We start from the raw sequence: 21,827 nt of genomic DNA, 5'->3' as shown, positions 1-21,827 counted from the left end.
TAGGCTCCCAAGAAACATCTGCAAAATGGGATTATCCGTGGCTATCAAATAGGTTACCGCGAGTACAGCACTGGGGGCAACTTCCAGTTCAATATCATCAGTATCGACACCACGGGGGACAGTGAGATTTACACCCTCAGCAACCTAAACAAGTTCACCCAGTATGGCCTGGTGGTGCAGGCCTGCAACCGGGCCGGGACGGGGCCTTCTTCTCAGGAAGTCATCACCACCACCCTCGAGGATGGTAGGTTCCAGCTGCTGCTCTGGGTCCTCAGAGCCTGGCCGCCTTCGGGCTTTGCAGTGACAATGGCATCCAGGCCGGCAGGGACTGGGGGTTCCGGTGGGGAAGCTGCCCTGATTAACTCGTGGGCTGCCTTGGTTCGGTGCCCTTGACAGACCTTGATTGCAAAGCCAAATCCATCCCTTCTTCAGCATCCTTCTCCATCAAGCCCAAGAGGTGGGCTTTTCCCACGTGAAACCAAAGCTCTCCCTATGACTGCGGCAGTCTGGCCTGAATGTAGAAATCCGATTTTCTAAGAATTTCTCACAAATCACTGTAAAGGAGGATTTTTTTCTTTTTCTTTTTTCTTTCTTTCTTCTTTCTTTCTTTCTTTCTTTCTTTCTTTCTCTTTCTTTCTTTCTTCTTTCTTTCTTCTTTCTTTCTTTCTTTTCTTTCTTTCTTTTTCTTTCTCTCTCTTTCTTTCTTTCTTTCTTTCTTCCTTCCTTCCTTTCTTTCTTTCCTTTTTTCTTTCTTTCTTTCTTTCTTTCTTCCTTCCTTCTTTCCTTCCTTCCCTTCCTTCCTTCCTTCCATCCATCCATCCTTCCTTCCTTCCTTCCTTCCTTCCTTCCTTCCTTCCTTCCCTCCTTTTTTTATGATTGCTTTTTATTTTCAAGCATCCTGAGACCAGAGAACAGGAATGAGCAAGCTTCCTTGGAGCAAATCTCACGGTGACTGTGCGCCCCCTAGTGGCCATAAGGCATTAATGTACCCTCCCACCTTGACCACCTAAGAGCTCACATTCTCCAGCAATGCTTGAAAGGAGAGAGAACCCTAGTGTCCGGAAGCGCCATCTTTTAGGTGCAGAGGTCAGATATAGGGTCAGCTGTAGGAGTAGGGGATAGATGCTTCCAGCAGCAAGCTCGCACGGCAGTTGCCTCTTGTGCAACTAGCCGCTGGGTCATAGGTTTGAGAGCACACATGGTGACCTGCATCTATAATTTCTGAGAGTTTTCACAGGGAGAGAAGTCTTAGACAGCTAGAACCCAGAAGTCCAGGCTTTTCTTTCCATCTTCATAGTCTTCGCAGGCATGGTTAGATAGGCCTTTGGGTTTGCACGTTGATGTTCATCTTTCACTGATGTTTGCAATTCAGTCACTATTTTGCCCCCTCTCCCAGCCACGACGTTTAAGGTTTGCATAAACCCACATGAAAAATACTTCAGATATCCTTCTAGCCTGTATCCTAGTCCATTTTCTCTCTTTCCTCTGACGAATGGTATAGTATTGAAAGGGGCCCTGCTGGGGATGGGACAGTGAATACGATGACGTGTCTGCTTTGTGGCACTTTCAACAGTGAGGCTTTCAATTTACATGCCAGGTATTACTCAGTATGAGGAGATGTACTGTATAAAGTACATGTAACTTACAACAGTAACTTTCAAGGGTAATGGGAAAATAAGCCAGACCAGCAATGGTCTTTTACTCATGCAGTAGGATCAGAAGTGTTCTCAACTCCATAAGCCTGGGGCTTAACAGTGAAGCAGTTATTCTGGAAAGAGAGACAGTGGAAGTCATATGAAGTCATTGCATTTTACTGAGTTATCATAATATTTGCATAGAGGAATGGTACTCATTTTTTTCCTTAATTTGGGGGATTGAGAGCAATGTTTTATTTTCCTGTACTTTGAACTATTAAACTAATGTTGCTTATTCAATATTGCTTTGCTAATTAAACCACCCACGGTTATTACAGATTCTAACTATCTAATTTCAGTGCCCAGCTACCCCCCCGAAAATGTCCAAGCCATAGCAACATCACCAGAAAGAATATCACTGTCCTGGTCCACACTTTCCAAGGAAGCCCTGAATGGAATCCTCCAGGGGTTCAGAGTCATTTACTGGGCCAACCTCATGGACGGAGGTAAGGGGGTTAAACTAGAACTTGGAGTTTGCCCCAAAGGATGCGCCATGGAATTTGCAGACCCCCTCCTCCTACCGTGGGATTCAGCACAGGGTGGGCAGTTCTTTATCGATGGGTACTTTTCTCCTTTCCTCTCGTCTTTCTGTTATCTCATATCTGACATTTTTAACAGGTGTGCACAGCTGTTTAAATCATATACCTTCAAAAAGCAATTTGAAGGATAGGAGGGGGTGGCACTTGGGGAATCTAGGAATAGATGTGTTTTCCTAATTATGAGTATCTATGTCAAGCCTCTGCAGGCAGCACCAAAACCTGGATCTGTATCTAGAAAGTTCTGCGTGATGTGTATCCTAAAAGGCTGACTTCCTCCTATTCCCCGATAGGACTCAGCAGGGAAAATCCTTAAGCTCCTGTAGTTGAACTAGAAGGGGTTCAGGAAGAACGCCGGAGCCAGAACACTTTGGGCGGAGGAGTGTTGTTCCCACGAGGAGCGCTTTCATCCCAAACCCTCCACTTTTGTCCCCTCCTTTTTCTTTCTTCCTCCTTGTATTCCCTCTCTTCCTTCTTGTTTCTTTGTGATTTTTTTTTTTCTTTCAAGTTGTAGGACAAAATTCTCCTGTTTGGAGGCAAGACTTGGCACGAGAGAGGGTCAGCTCAGGGAGTGGCAAGATTGGGGCTCCAAGTGTCTTGAGCAGAACAGAGGCCTGACGTCACCGAGCCAGGCTGAGCCCCGCTCCAGGAGCATGACAGGCCCACCCTGAGCTACAGCCCCTAACAGGAAAGGCTCTGCTCTCTGCTTGTGGCCCAGGACTTGGGTGGCCCACATCTGCACCCTCCCCCGCTCCCTATATCCAGCCCCCGGGGATGCCTCCCCTCTGGTTTGGGGCTTCCTGCAGCTCTTCTGACTGTGGGTCCTCTGAGTCTGGGCAAACACAGAGGCCCCCAGGGCATTTCCCACCTCTGCTCAGGACCACCTGGGTCTGCTCTGCCAACCCGGTCGCTTTCCCCACCCAGGTAATCAGAACACACTGGGCCTCAGAGGCTGCAGGGGTTCCACTATTGGTGCCAGAATAAAGGAAGGAAGGCAGCTTAATTTGCTAAGTAAATAGCAGAGTTCCAGGCTTAGCTGTTTACATCTGCAGCCAGACTTGTGTCTCAGAGCTGAGGACCAGATCTGATTCCCTTGATGTCGAGGTAGCGCTTTTCATAGTGCCAGCAGTGGGAGACATTCTGATTCGCCTTCTGGGCGCCCCCAAAGCAGAAGTGTTACCTGAGCAGCTACTCTGTGCTGAGCTCCTGCTTGGCGCTGAGGATGCAGCATCTGCCCCGATGGATGCTCTAGCCTAGTGAGAGTGGGGATAAGTGATGCATACAGAACCTCCAGCCCAGTAAGGCACAGCCAGCCCCACGGAGGCACAGAGTTAAACAGATGATTCCCTTCACCTCCTCCCTGCAAACAGAGCTTCAAAACTCCCATAGAAGTAAAATACGGAGCAATGAAAAATTTCAAATTATCTACTTTACTGACACAATACAGTAATAGATCATTGCATATACTTGTTCTGGTTTCTAATCCTCTTCTTGAATAAGATGAAATTAAACACCCTAACGTACTCACCTAAAGGCAGTGTTACACTAAAATCGTCCTTTTTTGTTCTTGTTGGAAACATTTCCATAGTCCGGTGGTGCCTCTTCATCACATTTTCACATTTTACTCATATGTGCTAATAACACCTGTAAGCACCTCAGTTCTACGATGGATGATCTGGTTGATATCGTTCAGTCAACTTCACACTTTAAAGCTTTAAAAACTTGAACATTTAAAAACATAAAAGTCCTTAAATAAAGAATGCTTTGGGCTTCCCTGGTGGCGCAGTGGTTGAGTGTCTGCCTGCCGATGCAGGGGACACGGGTTCATGCCCGGTCTGGGAAGATCCCACATGCCGCAGAGCGGCTGGGCCCGTGAGCCATGGCCACTGAGCCTGCGCGTCCGGAGCCTGTGCTCCGCAACGGGAGAGGCCACAGCGGTGAGAGGCCCGCGTACCGCAAAAAAAAAAAAAAAAAAAAAAAAAAAAAAGAATGCTTGGAAATGCATACAGTTTCTAAAGATACTTTTACTCACTGTATGAAGACCAAGGTGATGTGCTTAATGCCTAATGTAGAAGTACTACACTTAATCTCCAAAAGATGAGAAAGAAACCCTCAGAAACCTATGAAGACCTGCTACCTCTGAGAAGTGACATGTATGCATTCGCAGGGAATTTCATGGAATTACTGGGTTCTTCTGCACCAGCTCTTAGATTGCGGCCCTGAGGTTCCCACAGACACACAACACATAGTGATCATGTAAAGAACTATACCTGCTAAGCTTGAGGATACACCACACATACATACACACACACTCACTCGTGCAGGCCAAGAGAGAAAGAGATCGTTACTACTGCTGTGATTAGCAATTGCCCCAAATACTTTGAAAAATATGCATTAAAAAGCATTTTGTTATTGTTAATATGACCAGATAAAACTGGTTAATATATTTGATAGGACAGGTTAAATGTACAATAGGTCGGTGAAATTTCTGAGTATTTTATAATCTGAAAGTCAAAGAATTTTTAAGACCTGACAGAAGCAGTTAGTCTAAGATTGCTAGGGAAGTGGCACACTTTGAAAATCCACTATTTCCATCGGAATTGGAGCTGCTTTTCAGCCCTCTGTCTTTCTTCAAGGCAAAAACGACAGATTCTGAATCAAAGCAACGTTTAAGTGCCAACCAAGACTTTTGCTACGATGCTGGCAGGTTGAGGAGGTGCTTGGGAAAAGTGATTTCCACCCCTATTTTGATTTCTTCCTTAGACTCTTTAAGAATGAAGAAGGGTGTAAATAAATACATAAAACTATTTTGTTTTAAAATATGAAGTTTTTCTTTAAAAAACTTTTTGTACTATAAATGATTTCTGAATTTATTTTCTATATTAATTTCATATTATTTTACTCATGATTTCAACTGAACACTATTCTTTACTCCCCATATATTTTAAAAAAAATATTTTATTGAAGTATAGTTGATTTACAATGTTATGCTAATTTCTACTGTACTGTCCCATATATATATATATATATATTTTTTTTTTTTAATGACTCCATTGGGGCCGGGAAAAGTAGGTGATAGAAATCTGTGTTTAAGCCATAAAAAAAGAAAAGGAGCTTGAAAGAACGACAAATGAAGCACGCTATTTTGAATTTGGCTTTTTTCATAATTTTCCTTTTTACTTCCTCTACATTGATGAGTCAGGGACATACCCTCCCAGCAGAGAGAATGAGGTGCTTTTGTGGTAGATTCTGGGGCACAGGTAGTTTTTAAAAATCCTTGGGGGGGTAATTTTGAACAGGGGTTTGGACTGCTTTCATATTCATGGTTCGTGATAAATTAGTTCATCCAAATAATATGAACCCCAATATGAGTCAATAACCAGGTACCAATTCTAATTAGTATGGTAATTCATGAGCGGGTGTAATTCTTTTGTGTCAAGTGTTGCTTTCTTTAAAAAGATCAGGGTGTCCCACTTTGCCCTTCTCCCTCTTAACTGTCCTCTTCTCCATCACTGTGTCTCACTGGGGAACAGCCCTGTCCCATCGGCACAGCACACCTTTCCCCTGCACTGTAATTGGAGCTCATACTTCCCCCGTGACGTAGAGACCCTGGGTCCTTCTTAAAGATAAAAACAAAAGCATAAAACCAGAGGCCCCAAGAGGTCACATGATATAGTCAACTCCTCATTACTAGCCCTGCATACAGCCCCGTGGAAGCCCCTCCCCTGAGTTGCATTTTCCCTGACTGTGTGTGTGTGTGTGTGTGTGTGTAATCTTTGGCATAATGTAGAAGTTCCTAAATCTGAAAAGATCTTGATGAGATCTATACTTAAACTTTTTCCATTAGCATTTGAATTTTTTAACCTACTCCAATTGACCTGTATTATCTATGTTCAGGAAAATGAACATCATAAATGAATAATATAATGGAAAGCGGTCTGGTGGTCACCCAGGGCAGACTTTTCCTTCACAGGAGAGAATTTCTAACCCATTTCCAAATGCACAGTGACCACACAGGAGCAAACATTTTCTTTCATTTTCATAAGCCATCTGCTCCGGTTTCTAGATTGTGGCCCCTAAAAGTCTGCCACCAGATGGTCTCCCCCAGAAGACCACAGGCATCTTTGGGGGGCTGTGCCCTTTGCTCTTCTCTCCCCCCCCAGCAAAGCATCCTGCCCCCAGAACTCATCCACAAGGTGCCCAAGGTGGGAACAGGCGCCGGGCTCCTGTTGGGGTCCGGGGCTGTGTCTGTGCCCATTTTTCCCATCCCCTCACAGCCCTCATCACACACAGGGCTCCCTGGCATGTGAGTGACAAACCTTGGTTACCCCCTGCTTTATTTTAAATTCAACTATCCTGCTATGTCCAGTTCAGCCCTGATCCTTTTGATGACGAAAAGTAAAAATAGTCACCATAATCACCAAACAGCTGGCCACTAATCTCCGAACTTCCGTGCAATATGCCAGAAGGACAAGAGGAAGGAAAATCAAAGAGCAGGAAGAGGAAACCAGCTGGCAGAACCGCATCGCATCCGGCCGCCATGCAGGCCCACCGAGCGGCCACAGGGAGTGGCTGAGAGTGGGGACCCGGGCCGTGCGGCCACGCCCTGTGGTGCCGCGGCCCATGCTCTCGGCCCCCCGTGCTCGGCTCCGGGACCTGGGGAAGCTGTTGAGTCTCTGCCTGCCTCAGTTTCCTCTCCTGTAAAATGAATGGGTTGTGGAAACAAGAGCATGGTCATGCTGGGTAAATGAGTTAACCTGGGAACCCAGAACCCAAGGAAGCGCGCACGGCGTGTCAGCTGCCTTTACTGAGGCCAGAGAGCGCGAGAGACCCTTCCGGGCAGCCTCACTGTGTGCACTGTGTGCAGAGGTGGCCAGACACCAAGGAGGACTCCCTCCTGGACCCCGTCTCCCAGCCCAGTTCTGAGTAACCGGGCACAGCGGGCACGGGGACGAGCCTGCACCAAACATCCCACACACGGCCACTTGCCCTAAAGGTCAGCAGTCCTCAGGCCCCTCTCTCCTTGTCCGTCAGAGCACCCGTGGCGGTACTTACCACACCGCCGTGAGTTTTCTCAAACTGCCGTGTATCCTGTACCTCAGATGCGCCAGCGTAAAGGTCCACGTTTGCACGTCATTAGCTGATCCCACACCAGAGCGTGAAGCAGTTTTAGCTGACGCCACATTCCTGACGCGTCAGCCGGAGGGTTCACTCCAGGTGACAGGAGGGGTTTGCTGTGCTGCCGTCGCTCGTATACTTAAGTTAGGTGCTGAGAAACACGTCTACCTTAAAGGAATTTGCTTTTGTAAATGGAAAAATGAAACTCGACTTGTAGAAGCTGCTTGATGAGCAGTTAGAAGGGTCTCTGCGGAGTGAGCATAGTGGTCCTGGCTCCCTGGGGCCTGGGGTGAGGGAAACCTGCTTGGGGACAGTTCAGGAGGGCAGCCACGGTGCCAGCGTTGGGTTTATAACACTTAACTTGGAGTGAATTGCTGTTTTCCAGACCGATTTTCCACCCTGTGCTCTGTGGCAGTTTGGTGCAAATGACCTTTTCCAAATGTCGCAGAGCGTTGGTGTCACATGAAGACTGTGCGTGGTCCCCTTGAGTGATTTCAGGACGTGAGCGATGGAGGCTTGTGGCCCAGTGCTGGGCAGCAAGGACGGTGCCCACAGCCGCGGTAACAGGTTCGTGTTTTCTTGTCCTCCAGAGCTGGGTGAGATTAAAAACGTCACCACCACGCAGCCCTCCCTGGAGCTGGACGGGCTGGAGAAATACACCAACTACAGCATCCAGGTGCTGGCCTTCACCCGGGCTGGGGACGGTGTGCGAAGCGAGCAGATCTTCACTCGGACCAAAGAGGATGGTGAGAAATGGGGCGGCTTGTTGGGGGAGAGCTCAGGTCCCATCTGAACCTCCAGGGGCCACACAGGAGGCTCCCACCAGCTGGCAGCATTCCCGGGCAGGAGCTATTGTTGGAAAGGCTGGGTCAGAGAATTAATTCACCCACCTATTCTTTTTTTTTTTTCAGACTTCTTAACATCTTTATTGGGGTATAATTGCTTTACAATGGTGTGTTAGTTTCTGCTTTATAACAAAGTGAATCAGTTATACATATACATATGTTCCCATATCTCTTCCCTCTTGCGTCTCCCTCCCTCCCACCCTCCCTATCCCACCCCTCCAGGCGGTCACAAAGCACCGAGCCGATATCCCTGTGCCATGCGGCTGCTTCCCACTAGCTATCTACCTTACGTTTGTTAGTGTGTATATGTCCATGCCTCTCTCTCGCCCTGTCACAGCTCACCCTTCCCCCCCCCCCCCGTATCCTCAAGTCCGTTCTCCAGTAGGTCTGTGTCTTTATTCCTGTCTTACCCCTAGGTTCTTCATGACATTTTTTTTTCTTAAATTCCATATATATGTGTTAGCATACGGTATTTGTCTTTCTCTTTCTGTCTTACTTCACTCTGTATGACAGACTCTAGGTTTATCCACCTCATTACAAATGGCTGAATTTCGTTTCTTTTTATGGCTGAGTAATATTCCATTGTATATATGTGCCACGTCTTCTTTATCCATTCATCCGATGATGGGCACTTAGGTTGTTTCCATCTCCTGGCTATTGTAAATAGAGCTGCAATGGACATTGTGGTACATGACTCTTTTTGAATTATGGTTTTCTCAGGGTATATGCCGAGTAGTGGGATTGCTGGGTCATATGGTAGTTCTATTTGTAGTTTTTTAAGGAACCTCCATACTGTTCTCCATAGTGGCTGAACCAATTCACATTCCCACCAACAGTGCAAGAGGGTTCCCTTTTCTCCACACCCTCTCCAGCATTTATTGTTTCTAGATTTTTTGATGATGGCCATTCTGACTGGTGTGAGATGATATCTCATTGTAGTTTTGATTTGCATTTCTCTAATGATTAATGATGTTGAGCATTCTTTCATGTGTTTGTTGGCAGTCTGTATATCTTCTTTGGAGAAATGTCTGTGTAGGTCTTCTGCCCATTTTTGGATTGGGTTGTTTGTTTTTTTGTTATTGAGCTACACGAGCTGCTTGTAAATTTTGGAAATTAATCCTTTGTCAGTTGCTTCATTTGCAAATATTTTCTCCCATTCTGAGGGTTGTCTTTTGGTCTTGTTTATGGTTTCCTTTGCTGTGCAAAAGCTTTGAAGTTTCATTAGGTCCCATTTGTTTATTTTTGTTTTTATTTCCATTTCTCTAGGAGGCACCCACCTATTCTTGACTTTGCTCCATGCAAACTTTTTGCTGCCCTCACAAAATATTCCAGCACGACTCAGACCAGCACTTCCTGTGTCACCTTTGTTTGATTTATCCATTGTTTCTCTCTTCCCCTATAATTTTTCCTTTTTTTGTAGGGGGAGGCACATATTATTTTAAACAAAAGTGCCTTTTATCCCAGGCCTGTATCCCAGGGCCATCCCTGTTTTGTATCCCATTAGAATAATTTCAGTGACTCTTTAGCTATTAGTGTAAGCTCTGATCATTTCCATCTTTCCACTTAAAAATTATGTAATGGTCTACATCGTCATATGCTGTACCAGCTTTAGAATAACATTAGAATAAGCCCTCAATGTGAGAGCTTCATGTTAATTTTTAAAAATTTCTTACAAGAATTTATGATGATTTAGTAAAATTTTAAATCGTAGCACATTTTTCAGATCACAGTTTGGACTTGGTTATGTGACTATTTCCCAATCCTACAAAAACTGTGTGGCAAAATAGTTTCTTATATTATTTTAAGAGAAAGCCTGAGGGACCTTACTGAAGACTTTTTGAAGAATAATTTAACTTATAATACATATTATGGCAACAGTGAGAAAAGCAGTTTCCACCTTAATAAAAGAAAGAGCAATTGATATCCAATTGATCCCCTTGTGGAATCCTCCAAATCAGAGCTCAGAATTATACCCAAGCCAGAGTTGAGGTGGGAACCACTACACCTGAATTCTGTGCTGATTTGGCTCTGCAGTTTTGTTTTTTTGTCTTCTTGCAGGGCCTCTGTTCCCCAGGAAGCTGGGCAGGGTATGGGTGGGAGAGCCGTTTTCCATTGCCCATGAGTGCCTACGTATTGGCAGTTTTGATGTCCTTTGCTACATACACAGTCAACATGCTGTTGCTTCCCCCTCTATGTCCTGTGGGAGCAAAGCTAGGGACACACTCTCAGAGGCTTGGGCAGACCCTTCCTGTCCAACTTTTCTGTCTCCTAAGGACACTCCCCTGACGTTCACAGCATCACTCTCTGCTCTCCCCTCATCAAACCCAGCCCCGCTCGCCAAGCAGTCCTGTCCGTCTACCCGCACATATTATGTTTATTGTCTCTCTAGCCCTTCGTGCATTCTAGTTCCCGCACACAAATTTAACCTCATTACCCTCAGTTTTTCTAGAACACACAAGTGATTATTCCCAGTTATATGCAGGTGTCAGCCAATGCTGCCCAAAGGAATTGCATTCTTTAGGGAAATCTAAGGTCAAAATGCAATGCCATTAGGAAGTCACACATTCATAGAGATATCTACAAATCTATGTCCTGGACGAAGACAGCCATATTTAATTTTTAAAATGTAATCAACCGAGAGCTGTGTCTAGATGCTGGCTCTGCCACCTGCTGCCGTGGGACTTTGACACCTTACCTCACTTTCTCTGAACTGGACTTTTTCATGTACAAAATTTCCATGACAATCAGACTGCACAGAATTAAGACATAAAAAGTGAAGTGATGTGTGCAAACATCACCTAGCTTGACATATCGTGGGATGGTTCCTGACACTAGACATTTGATTATTTGATCTCCACTCCTTCAGAATGAGGGTGGAACCTTCTTTTGCATTGCTAAGCAATAACACAGATGTCACTGGAATTATTATTTAAAGAGCAAATTGATCAGCAACATGGATTTTGACACCTGTATTTTTCAGAAAAACGTACAGAAATCCAATAAAAGCGGAAAGCTCTTTACAGCTCCATACTGACTGGTAATTTGGGATCAATTTTTAATTACTCTTCCAGTTTTAGAAATCATAGAGCTCTGTCTCAAAACTTGACCCTGAGACCCAAAGTGTAATTTGTCAATCAATTATTCTCTGCTTTCATATCCAGTGCTAATAGTATAGGGAGATGTGATTAATTGTGGAAGGCCCTGCCTTGGGCATACCAGGGAGGAGATCAAGAATTCCACTTGTGCAAACGTGGACGAGAGTGATGCAGAGCTGAGTGTCAGTATTTACTTGGGATAAATCATCAGCATTTTCAAAAAGAAGCAGAGCAGAGATTAGGCAGAAGGAGAGAAAAACTAGTATAATAGTGAGCTTATTTCCCAGATTCACATGAAAGCTTCACTAATCTAGAAATGGTGAAGAATTGTGCCAGCCATCCTTATAGACTCAATGTCTAATATAAATAGACATTTGAGCAGTTTACAGAACTGATTACAATTTTGTGTCTGCTTGTAAGGAATGCGTAATCAAAGTCAGAGTATAAATCCTGTTGATGCTTCTGTGAAGTCTTATGATTTGAAGTTTGGATAACACTGCCGACTTCAATTAAATGATGTAAAAATATAAAATAATAATTGTCAACATTTATTGTTTTTCCTCAGAAAAGCACTATTCTAGGCACAGGGTGAAGTTTCATTGTTTATTGATGCTCTTGCAAGTAAAGAAATATTAACACATTCACAGCAAACATTCAATTAGGACTTCTCTGCCCAAAACAGTTCTTAAACTAACGTCCTCACCCCTCAGTGTCATGGGGCCTGGAATTTTAAATCAAGTTGTTAGGTCACTGATCATCTTAAAAAGGAAAAATTTATCACTTGCTAGTGAAAGAGATAAAAACAGAATCAATAATAAATAAATAAAAATAGATTAAATAAATAAAATTGAAAAATAAAACACATACAACGTTTACTTTTACAGGGGATAATTCACAACTGAAATATTTGTTTAGAAAACAAGTCTTCTGTTCCATAAGTAGTTTCTCAGTTTCTATAAAGATTCTTGGACATATTCTCCAAGAATATGGAGATCTTGATATAGATCTCTGATATAGATCCTTGGACATACTATTGGGTCCATAGTCTCAGTTCCATCAGTACAGTTGTGGGTCCACAGAGATATTCTCAGGGTCCGTAAGAACAACTGACGTCTCAGGTCCTCTTCCCAGGACGGCTCAATCATTGAGAACTTGCACATTTTTTATTGCTGCAAGACCACAAAAGATTATTTGCCAATCAAGCTTTTTGTTTTTGAACACAGCACAGCTAATTCTGAATTCTAAAATGTTTGTGAAATCCTGCTACCATTTTATTTGCTGAGAATATAATCTGAGCCAAGCCATGGGGAAGAGAACACACACAAACATAATTTATTATTTTTCCAATTGTTATTTTCGTCCTGCTGGCAGAAGGTAGTTTCAGCCCTGATCCTTTTCCACAAAAGAAAACATTACATATATCTAAATAGCGACGGTTGTGTTTAAGTGCAAATATTTACTGAATACATCACAAATCCACATAGCTCTGTGGGAAGAAGTCCAGCAGGAGCTGTAATATGTGATCTTTGGTCCCTCTCTGCCATGGTTAATGATCTGTTTAGCAGGACATCTGAAAGTGGAGCTCAGAGCAAGAGAAAAATAAACAGACATCAGGATATTTGATTCCTCTGGCCAGCCATATCTTGAGCCATACATCCTCTTGAAGGCATGGATGGTGTGTTCTCAGGTGATAGTGTAACTGCACCCTGGTTCACCTTAAAGGTGATGGACTCTTTGTGTGTGTGTGTGTGTGTGTGTGTGTGTGTGCGTGTGTGTATTTGCCTGACCACCAGCAGTGCTGCCCTTCAGGAGACACTGAAGGCTTTGTGTGCCATGAGAAAGCCTGTCAATTAATCGGTATCAATACTGCTTAGGATTCCAGAGTCCTGCAGCATTTGGCAGGGTTGTGATGTGCTCTGTGCAGTAGCGGATATACCGGCAACACCACAGACCAGGATGTCCTGGGAGGCCTTCCACCACGTGGAAGTCAAAGCTTCCTCTGCTGCAGTGATTCTCACACAGGTTCCTAGGAAGTCCAAGGACTCCTAGGGGGGCTTCAGAGATGCCCAGTGGTAATGGGGAGGGCCCCTGAAGGGCTCCCTCCCAGCTCTGCTTCAGAAGGAGCCACTCCACTTCCACTGTGTTATGCATGGGTCTCCCACATGACACTTAAAAGGATTTGTCCACTTTGAAGAGTGTTTGGAAACCACTGCTGTAGTGGGTGCAAAGGCCAGACATACTGGAGCCTGATGGAAACCAGAAGAGAAAAGGGGCCTCATGCATTGCTTGGCCATGACAACAACTGCTATTGTGAAGGTGTCCCTGCAGCATCATGTCATCTGCTCACGGCTCAGAAAAGCCACTGCGGAGCCTGGGGCTCAGGTGGACCTGGCTGTCACGGAGGGTCACACATACACACACACTGATGTGTGTACCACACCACACACAGCACAGACATCACATACACACCACAAACCACACATGCACACGCACACACTATACACACACTCACACATACCACACACACACCACGCACGCTACACATGCAGACATACTCTACACACACGTCACACACACATCACACAAAACACACACCACATACACTACACACACCACACAAGCCACAAACCGCACACACACATACCCCTGCCTGTGGCTGATCTCCAAGACCAGAAAAATGATGATGACAAAAACGAAGCTGACCAGAGTGTCTGTGAGGTACTTATTAGACTTTTGTCTCATTTCAGATCGAGGCAATATTTTTACAGAACAATAAGGTTGATGTTTCACATTAAGATACACTCTTAGGTGGCTTGACTGTGTGGACCCATTCTCTATGCTGTGTAGCAAATCGTCACAAACTTAGCACCTTAAAACAATACAAATTCATTATCTGACCATTTCCCGGGGTCAGGAGTCCAGGGACAGGTTAGCCAAGCCCCCACTCAGGGTCTCACAGGCTGAAATCACAGTGTTGGCTAGGCCTGGGGTCTCATCTGAGGTGGGACCCTCACCTGAGCTCACTGGCAGTCAGCAGGACCCAGTTCCCTTAGGGCTGAGACCGTCTCCTTAGCCCCCAGAGGCCACTCCCCAATCCCTGTCGCATGGCCCCAGCAGGGTCACATGGTCGTGTGGTCATAGCAGGACATTTGACCTCTTCATCACCAACAGGAGCCTGTCTCTGCTACTCCAAATCCCTCTCTGACTTCTAGACCCTCTTTTAAGAGGCTCATCTGATTAGGTTGGGCCCGCCCAAGTTACTCTCCTTTCGAGTAACTTAAAGTCAGCTGATTGGGTCCTTAATTATAGCTGCAAAATCCCTTCACCTTTGCACACAATGTAACCTGATTTTGAGAGTGCTCCATCATAGTGACAAGTGCCACCCACATTCAAGGGGAAGTAATTATACAGGTGTGGATATCAGAGGGCGAGAATCTTGGGCACCATCTTAGAATCCTGCCTGCCACACTGAGCTCATTTAGAAAGTCTGCTTGGAGGACCTAGTGTGCCGCAGATACTGGCCCAGGCACTGGAGACACAGCAGAGAACAGGACAGGTGGGGCTCGCAGGCTGGTGGGGGAGACAGATATTTACCAATCACTCCTGAGTGGGTTATGACGAGTGCCATGAAGAAGCGTCTTCAGAGACAACCCGTCCTGAAGTTGTCACAAACCTCACCTAGGCTAGTGCCAGAGGAGGTTTTCTCAAGAAAGCAAGCACTAGCAGAAGCTGAGATGAGTTAGAGTTGCCGAGGACAAGGTGGAGGGTGGGGAACAATTCCAGGCAGGAGGAACCCAAGGCTGTCAGTCATCATGTGTCAATGACCTGATGTGGGAGACGCACGCCACATCCAGGGACCTAAAAAGGGCTCCAGTGCTGTGCAGTGACACAGAGCCAGGAAGAGAATCCAGCCACTGACCTGACACGTCCACGTGGAGGTCTAAAGCACACACCAACCTTACACATCCACCGAGAGGCAACGAGAAGGGAAGAGGATTCTAGGTTCTGGCTCTTGCGACCAAGGATGTGGCTGTGCCATTTGCTGCAATAGGGGACGGGAGGAGGGAGGCTTGGGAGAGAAGGTGATGAGCCCTGCTTTGAACAGGATAGGTCTAAGGTGCGTGAGTCAGAGCCGAGATGCCGGGGCCATCGGACACAAGAGCTCTGAGAGCATCTGCGTGCACAGGGGAGCACGTGGGAGAATGCAGAAGAGATGGTCCTCAGCCGCTGCATTCTTAACTTCAACCAGTCAAACCTGGAGCCATAAGTTCACTCAACGATGGCCAGAAATTCATGAAGGCTACCTAAGCTTGCCTGTATCTTCATAAGAAAAAAGCAGATTACCAAAATGTAACCTGATGACTAGGAGTGCGTCTTAACCAACTATGTCCCAGACACACCCTCCTAAGCCATCTCTGTCTCCTGCCCCTCTCAACATTTGGTGTTTATAATTCAACACTGAGTTACAAAGTAAAGGCCAGAATCCTTTAGCAATATGTACAATAAAGAAATGGCGATGATACAAATGATAGCTAGAGTTTATTCAGTGTGTATTATATTACAGGACTCGTATATACAGGACTCATATTAATTCTTCACATGAATTCTCTTTCATAATCTTAACAGTAAAATAATAACTTGGTATAGTTATTGTTCTGGCTTCATAGATGAGGGAACTAAGACTTACTAGAGAACTTCTGAACTTGCCCAGGACACAGAACCAAGTGATAAAGTTGGAGAAAAGCCAGCAGTGGAGGCTGCAAAGCCCACACCTTTAACCATTGTGGTGTAATCCAAACCAGAACTAAAATTTTAAATTCTCATTTGTAAAATATTGGCTCAGAAATCCTGAAAATCTTTCTCCAATGTCTTGTGCCTCAGTTTCTGTATATTTATTATTTTCTTGTGCAAAATTCTAATAATGCTACAAGGAAAGATTGTACAAGATGGATCATGAATCAGTGTATGAGGAATCACATGGGGGTTTAGGTAGTAAGTGCAGTGAAAAACCCTTTGATCTGACGTGATCCAGGCAAGTTAATGGAAATAATCTACTAAAGAAGGAATCACTACATTTTACAGTGACCAAGAGACAGAACTCAAACATTGTAGTTTAACTTAAAACATATAAATACACATTTATTATATAATCATTGTCTAATTAAATGATCCAGACTCATTTCTTTAGTTTGAGATGAAGAGATTAGAGTTCTATGTCATTTTTCATTCTTTGAACTGTATTCATCATGGATCATCTGTAATTTCCACTTTAATTTCTTGATCATGGAGTAAACATGTATTGTCATTGGCCAATAATCTGATTTTTAATTTCTTTTTATCTGTTTGCCTTGATTTTTTTTGCCATGTGACCTGTTCTTCTCACTAGTCTTGCCCAAACCTAATTGAAGCTTCTTTTTTTTTAAAACTTACCTTCAGAAAGCTTTTCCAAAGTGCCATCAATTGTCCTAAAAACAGCTTTCTTTGTGCACTCATATTTCATCAGTTTCCATAAATTAAACTGCATTACCTTGACAAGTACAACTGTCACCAGCAGGGTGGAAACAAGCCTGACACTCCTGATGAGCAGCCAGCCAAGGGGTTGTTGCCAATGTACTTGGGGTCCTAGAAGGACACTGGCCAGAGGGAGTGCCTGGTGGACGCCAGCTGCGTGGTTTGCTTTACGGAAGATATCGAGGGTTCTGGCCAATCTGGGGGCATCCATTAGCGTGGGAATATTAAGCATGTGTACGCTCTACGCTTGGCGTTCAGGAGGAGCCCCTGTGGCTCTGAACCAGGTTGTAGATGTCTTGGTGATTGCCCTCACCAGTAGAAAACGAAGCATATTCAGGACAAAGGTACCTTGTTCCCAAGGACCTATTAATCCAAGCTTCATCACTCCTATGTGTGCCTTTCTCTAGATCTTTTGCTCTTGGTGGAACTTGTCAAAAACTGATCCCAGGGCTTCCCTGGTGGTGCAGTGGTTGAGAGTCCACCTGCCAATACAGGGGACGCGGGTTCGTGCCTCAGTCCTGGAGGATCCCACATGCTGCGGAGCGGCTGGGCCCGTGAGCCATGGCCGCTGAGCCTGCGCGTCCGGAGCCTGTGCTCCGCAATGGGAGAGGCCACAGCAGTGAGAAGCCCGCGTACCGCAAAAAAAACTAAACAAAAATCTGATCCCAAGATTTTATATTTTCAAATGATGACTGTGTCCAACCCCCATTAACTCTTGCCAGAGTTGTTGGTTTTGTTGTTTTGACCTAGAAGAGTCAAGGTCAAAATTTGAGCATAATTTGACCTAGAATTGTCACCTAGAAGGTGACAATTATGAGATACACATTCAACTCCAAAAATATTTACTCTGAAGTTAGGTTGTTTTTGGAGAAGGAAGGAACTCAAAGCTTCCTCCAGGGGCTCACAGGGGACCTTACTGGTTTGAATTTCAAGGTCTCCATCAAGGGGGGAACCTCTCTCTACATGAAAAGTTAAAACAATGAGGAGGAAAGCAATAACCTCGTGGTTTCTCTCACAGCAGATTTAACACTCTTTCCTCTTTATCCCATGTTCTACCCACCTCACCTCATTCTCCCTCTTCAACCTGGAAAACAAAAGGGTGGAGGGAAGGGCACTTATGTTCAATCTCACTTCTCAGATTAAGCTTCATGTCATCAACACCCTTTTCTGCATTCTTAGATGATTTACAGAGGGGAGTTTGTTGTCTGTATAAACTGTGAATCTTTGACACAAAAATTCATACTCATAAAAACTGCTTCTGAGCCTCTCCTGAGCCAAATAGAGGTGTCATTACACAGTGTTTTGGGCACAGAAGGGTGATCTCTGATGACTGAGGTAATTCGCCCTCATTCCTAACTCAGGAGGCAAGAGGTACGCCCCAAGCCTGTTCAAAGCCAAACACTGTAGCAGAAAAAAGAATGACCCAGAAGCTAAATTCTCTACTAGTCAGAGGCAGGAAGTCATCAGGGACTGAAAAGCACAGAGAAGGCTCCCGGGAAAATAGGGACTTGAGCTGATTGTGTTAGTTCTGTCACAGAAACAACCATTCATGACACTGGTTAAGGAACAGCAAGGCAGGCTTCATTCAGGGGAACGATTTGATAGGTGAAGGCATGACCACAATAGTGCTTTGCAGTAGGGGAGGGAGATTGGATTCAGCTTTGAATACAACAAGGAAAAGTGGGAATTTATAACCAAGGAGTGAAGGGGAGGAAGAGGGGTCATTGGGTGAAAAAATTACTAAGAGGAAACATCAGGGGTGAGGGGCATTCTGGCTAAATTGGCTTCACAGGAGTTTTGCAAAAGGCAGGTGAGGAGGATCAGAGATTACCTGGTGATGACAGAGAGTGAGGACTTTGATCGATATCAAAGGTGACAAGATATTGTGGAGATTCTGGCTAAACTGACTGAGCAGGATACTTGCTAAAGTGGGCTCTTAGGGGATATGCCCAAGAACATGGCTCAGTGGAGCTCCTAGGTCACTGGTCAGAGAGACACTGTGTCAGCCCCCAGGGTGGCTGTAACAAAGTCCCACAGCCTGGGGGACTAACAACAGGAATGTGCTGTCTCACGTTTCTGGAGGCAAGAAGTCCAAGATCAAGGGGTGGGCAGGGTCCGTTCTTTCCAAGGACTGTGAGGGAGAATCGATCCCTGGCTTGCAGATGGGCATCTTCTCCCTGTGTCTTCACATTGTCTTGCCTCCATGTATATCTCTGTGTCCACATCTCCCTTTTTTTTACAAGGACACCAGCCATGCTGGTCAGGGCTCACCCAAATGACCCCATTTTAACTTGATTTTCTCTTTAAAGATTCCATCTCCAGATAAGGTCACATTCTGGCATGGTAGGGTTAGGGCTTCAACAAGTGGGTGTTGACTGAAAAAAGAATGCACAACGTGAGAGTTGTGAGTTAAGTTTTATTTAGGGCAAAATAAGGACTATAGCCTGGGAGACAGAATTTAAGATAGCTCTGAGAAACTTCTCCATAGAGGTAGTGGGGAAGGTCAGTGTTACATATGATTTCAGTGAAGGGGGTACATGCAGTCAAGCACACGTTTGGCAGAAGCTTCCTGCCAGTCATGAGGAACAGGTGTCACCATTAATGATTTTAGTGCTTTTCTAGATACGAGGAGATGCAAGAACCGGGCTCATAAAATCTTCTCCTAAAAATATCTATCTGTCTGAAGGCCTGTTCTGCCAGTTTTTCCCAGAGCACAGAGGGCCTCATTCCTGATGTCCACCCTGAACTCCTTTCAGTAGATGTTGAAGGTCAGCGGCTGCAGCAGTTCATGATTTAATCCTTGCAGAGGCAGATGGCAAGTGCCAATTTGTAGTTGGCCTGGGTTTCGAGGGACACAGTTCAGCCCGCATCCCTGACTCCTGAAGAGCTGGGAAGAGAGAGTGGCAGGGCCCAGCAGTGTCCTGTGGGGTGGTGGGTCTGGAGTGGCGGGGAGGGAAGCTCCATCATTCTGTCACTAAACTTTCTGCTTTTCCAGTTCCAGGTCCCCCCGCAGGAGTCAAGGCGGCTGCGGCCTCAGCCTCCATGGTCTTTGTGTCCTGGCTCCCCCCTCTCAAACTGAATGGCATCATCCGAAAGTACACGGTGTTCTGCTCCCACCCCTACCCCACAGTAAGTTGGTAAATCACCCAGTGCCTTTCAAGCATCTTCCAGAAACGAGCCACGGGCGCTCGCTTGAGACATTCTCCTTCCTTTGTTTCCCACCTCCTTGGGTTTCCCCAGTGGTTTTATTCTTCTCCCTGCTGTCTGCACATACAAAGCAAGGTCCTCATTACCACCTCACTGGAAAATACACTCCTGAATCCTTCTAAGGGACACAGTTGTCTGGAATGATTGTTTATTGGGTGAGTTCCCACAAACACTGCCAGCCGGCTTATCAAAATCAAAACCCGGAGGCCTTAATTGATTGTCAGTGGACACCACCTATTGATTTTGCTGTTGGGCTCATCCTTCAATTCACTTCATGCTTCATCTGCCTCCCTCGCACACCCTGACCCCGTCCTCCTTCCCTGCCCATCGCCCACTGAGACCCAGCAGCCGGAAAACCCTTGTTATGCTAGAAATGAAGGACTTTAACAAGACTCTATGACCCTCACAAGTACAACAGTCAGCTTAATTCATTGTGAAGGAATTAAAAGGTAGGGTACTTAATATTTCAAAATATGGGATTTGCTGTCATTAGTATTAACACCACTGAATGATACTTACAGAGTTAGAGTGTTTCTTAAACAGAAGAATGTGTGTATCCAAAGGGGAAATTTCAAAGAAAACAAAAAATGGTTCATGAAATTTATGACGTCTTCATAGAAATGTTTATGACATTTTCTGAGGTAGGCACTGTGTCCAATCCATCTTTCCATCTCCCAGCTCCTGGCACAGTGCATGACATGCATAGCCATTCACTGTTTGTGGAGTGAATACACAAATTAATTTTGGTTTTATTGTGGTAAAATATCAAAACATAAAAGGTAGCATTTTTAAGTGTTCGATTCAGTGGCATTAACTCCATTCACATTGTTGTGAGACCATCACCACCATCCATCTCCAGAGCTCTTTTCTTGGAAAACTGAAACTCTGTGCCCATGAAACACTACCTCCCATTCTCCCTCCCCCAGCCCCTGGCAACCACCCTTCTCCTTTCTGTCTCAGTGAATTTGACTATTCTAGGAATCTCATCGATATCACCGGAATAAGACAGTGTTATCTTTCTGTGCTTGGCTTTTTTCACTGAGCATAATATGTTCAGGGTGCATGTATGTTGTAGCATGTGTCTGAATTTCCTTCCTTTTTAAGGTTGAATAACATTCCTGAACTAATTTAGTAATTACTTTTTAATTAAAATGACATGCTTTCCCAAGTCTAGAGTCTGTAGGGGACCCAGAGGCCCAGTGGCACTATAGACACTGAGGATGATTAACGGTGGGGAGACAGGGGGAGAGCAGGAGTGTGGCTCACAGCTGGGCCTCCATCTCTGAAAAATATCAAGTTGTGTGTTCTGTTTATATGTCAACAGCAGCACCTCTGGAGTTGAAGGAAAGACTTAGAGGTAATATGCTTAGATACGGGTTTCAGAACTTGTGTGAGTTCCTTATCTGGTTTCAAACATGCTGTTAACTCTCACCTGCTGAATCCTACCATCAGATCCCACCATCAAAGTCCAGAGATGCAGAGCAGTGTAGAGGACACGGTGGGTGGCCCTCTACTCAGAGGCCATTCACTGAGGACCCTGTGCAGGTTCTGATCCTTTGGGCATCAGCCCTGACATACCACCACATTCAGCAAAGAGAGACAAAATTATTGCTGAAAGTGTGCCCATATTTCACTCGAATATGAAGGGCTTCTTTATTTGTATTCATTCATTCATTTCTTGATTTGCTGTAGGACTCCCAATTGCTCTTTTGACTCCAACGAGCTAGAGAGAGCCAGCAGGGAACACCGGCAGCTCACCCTCATTCTGTCTTCCCAATCGGCTGTTTATCTCTAAACTAAAAGCCCCAACCTGGCTTACTT

General features: G+C 45.0%; 1 protein-coding gene across 2 annotated transcripts in view; it reads left to right on the top strand.

Annotated features, from left to right (window-relative positions):
* The window catches only part of DSCAM (DS cell adhesion molecule), a gene marked incomplete at both ends in the record, with an annotated part of 750,319 nt that overhangs the window by 643,419 nt on the left and 85,073 nt on the right, over positions 1 to 21,827 (top strand). For both annotated transcript variants that reach the window (XM_079923135.1, XM_079923136.1), the window contains 4 exons: positions 4 to 244; positions 1,994 to 2,140; positions 7,939 to 8,094; positions 19,795 to 19,928. In XM_079923135.1, the coding sequence (XP_079779261.1) occupies positions 4 to 244; positions 1,994 to 2,140; positions 7,939 to 8,094; positions 19,795 to 19,928 (678 nt within the window). The remainder of the gene's footprint in view (positions 1 to 3; positions 245 to 1,993; positions 2,141 to 7,938; positions 8,095 to 19,794; positions 19,929 to 21,827) is intronic.

The sequence above is a fragment of the Stenella coeruleoalba genome (genome assembly GCF_951394435.1).
Source record: "Stenella coeruleoalba genome assembly, chromosome: 5".
NCBI lineage: Eukaryota > Metazoa > Chordata > Mammalia > Artiodactyla > Delphinidae > Stenella > Stenella coeruleoalba.
Note: the sequence above shows the minus strand (reverse complement) of the source record. Positions and strands in the feature narration are given on the sequence as shown.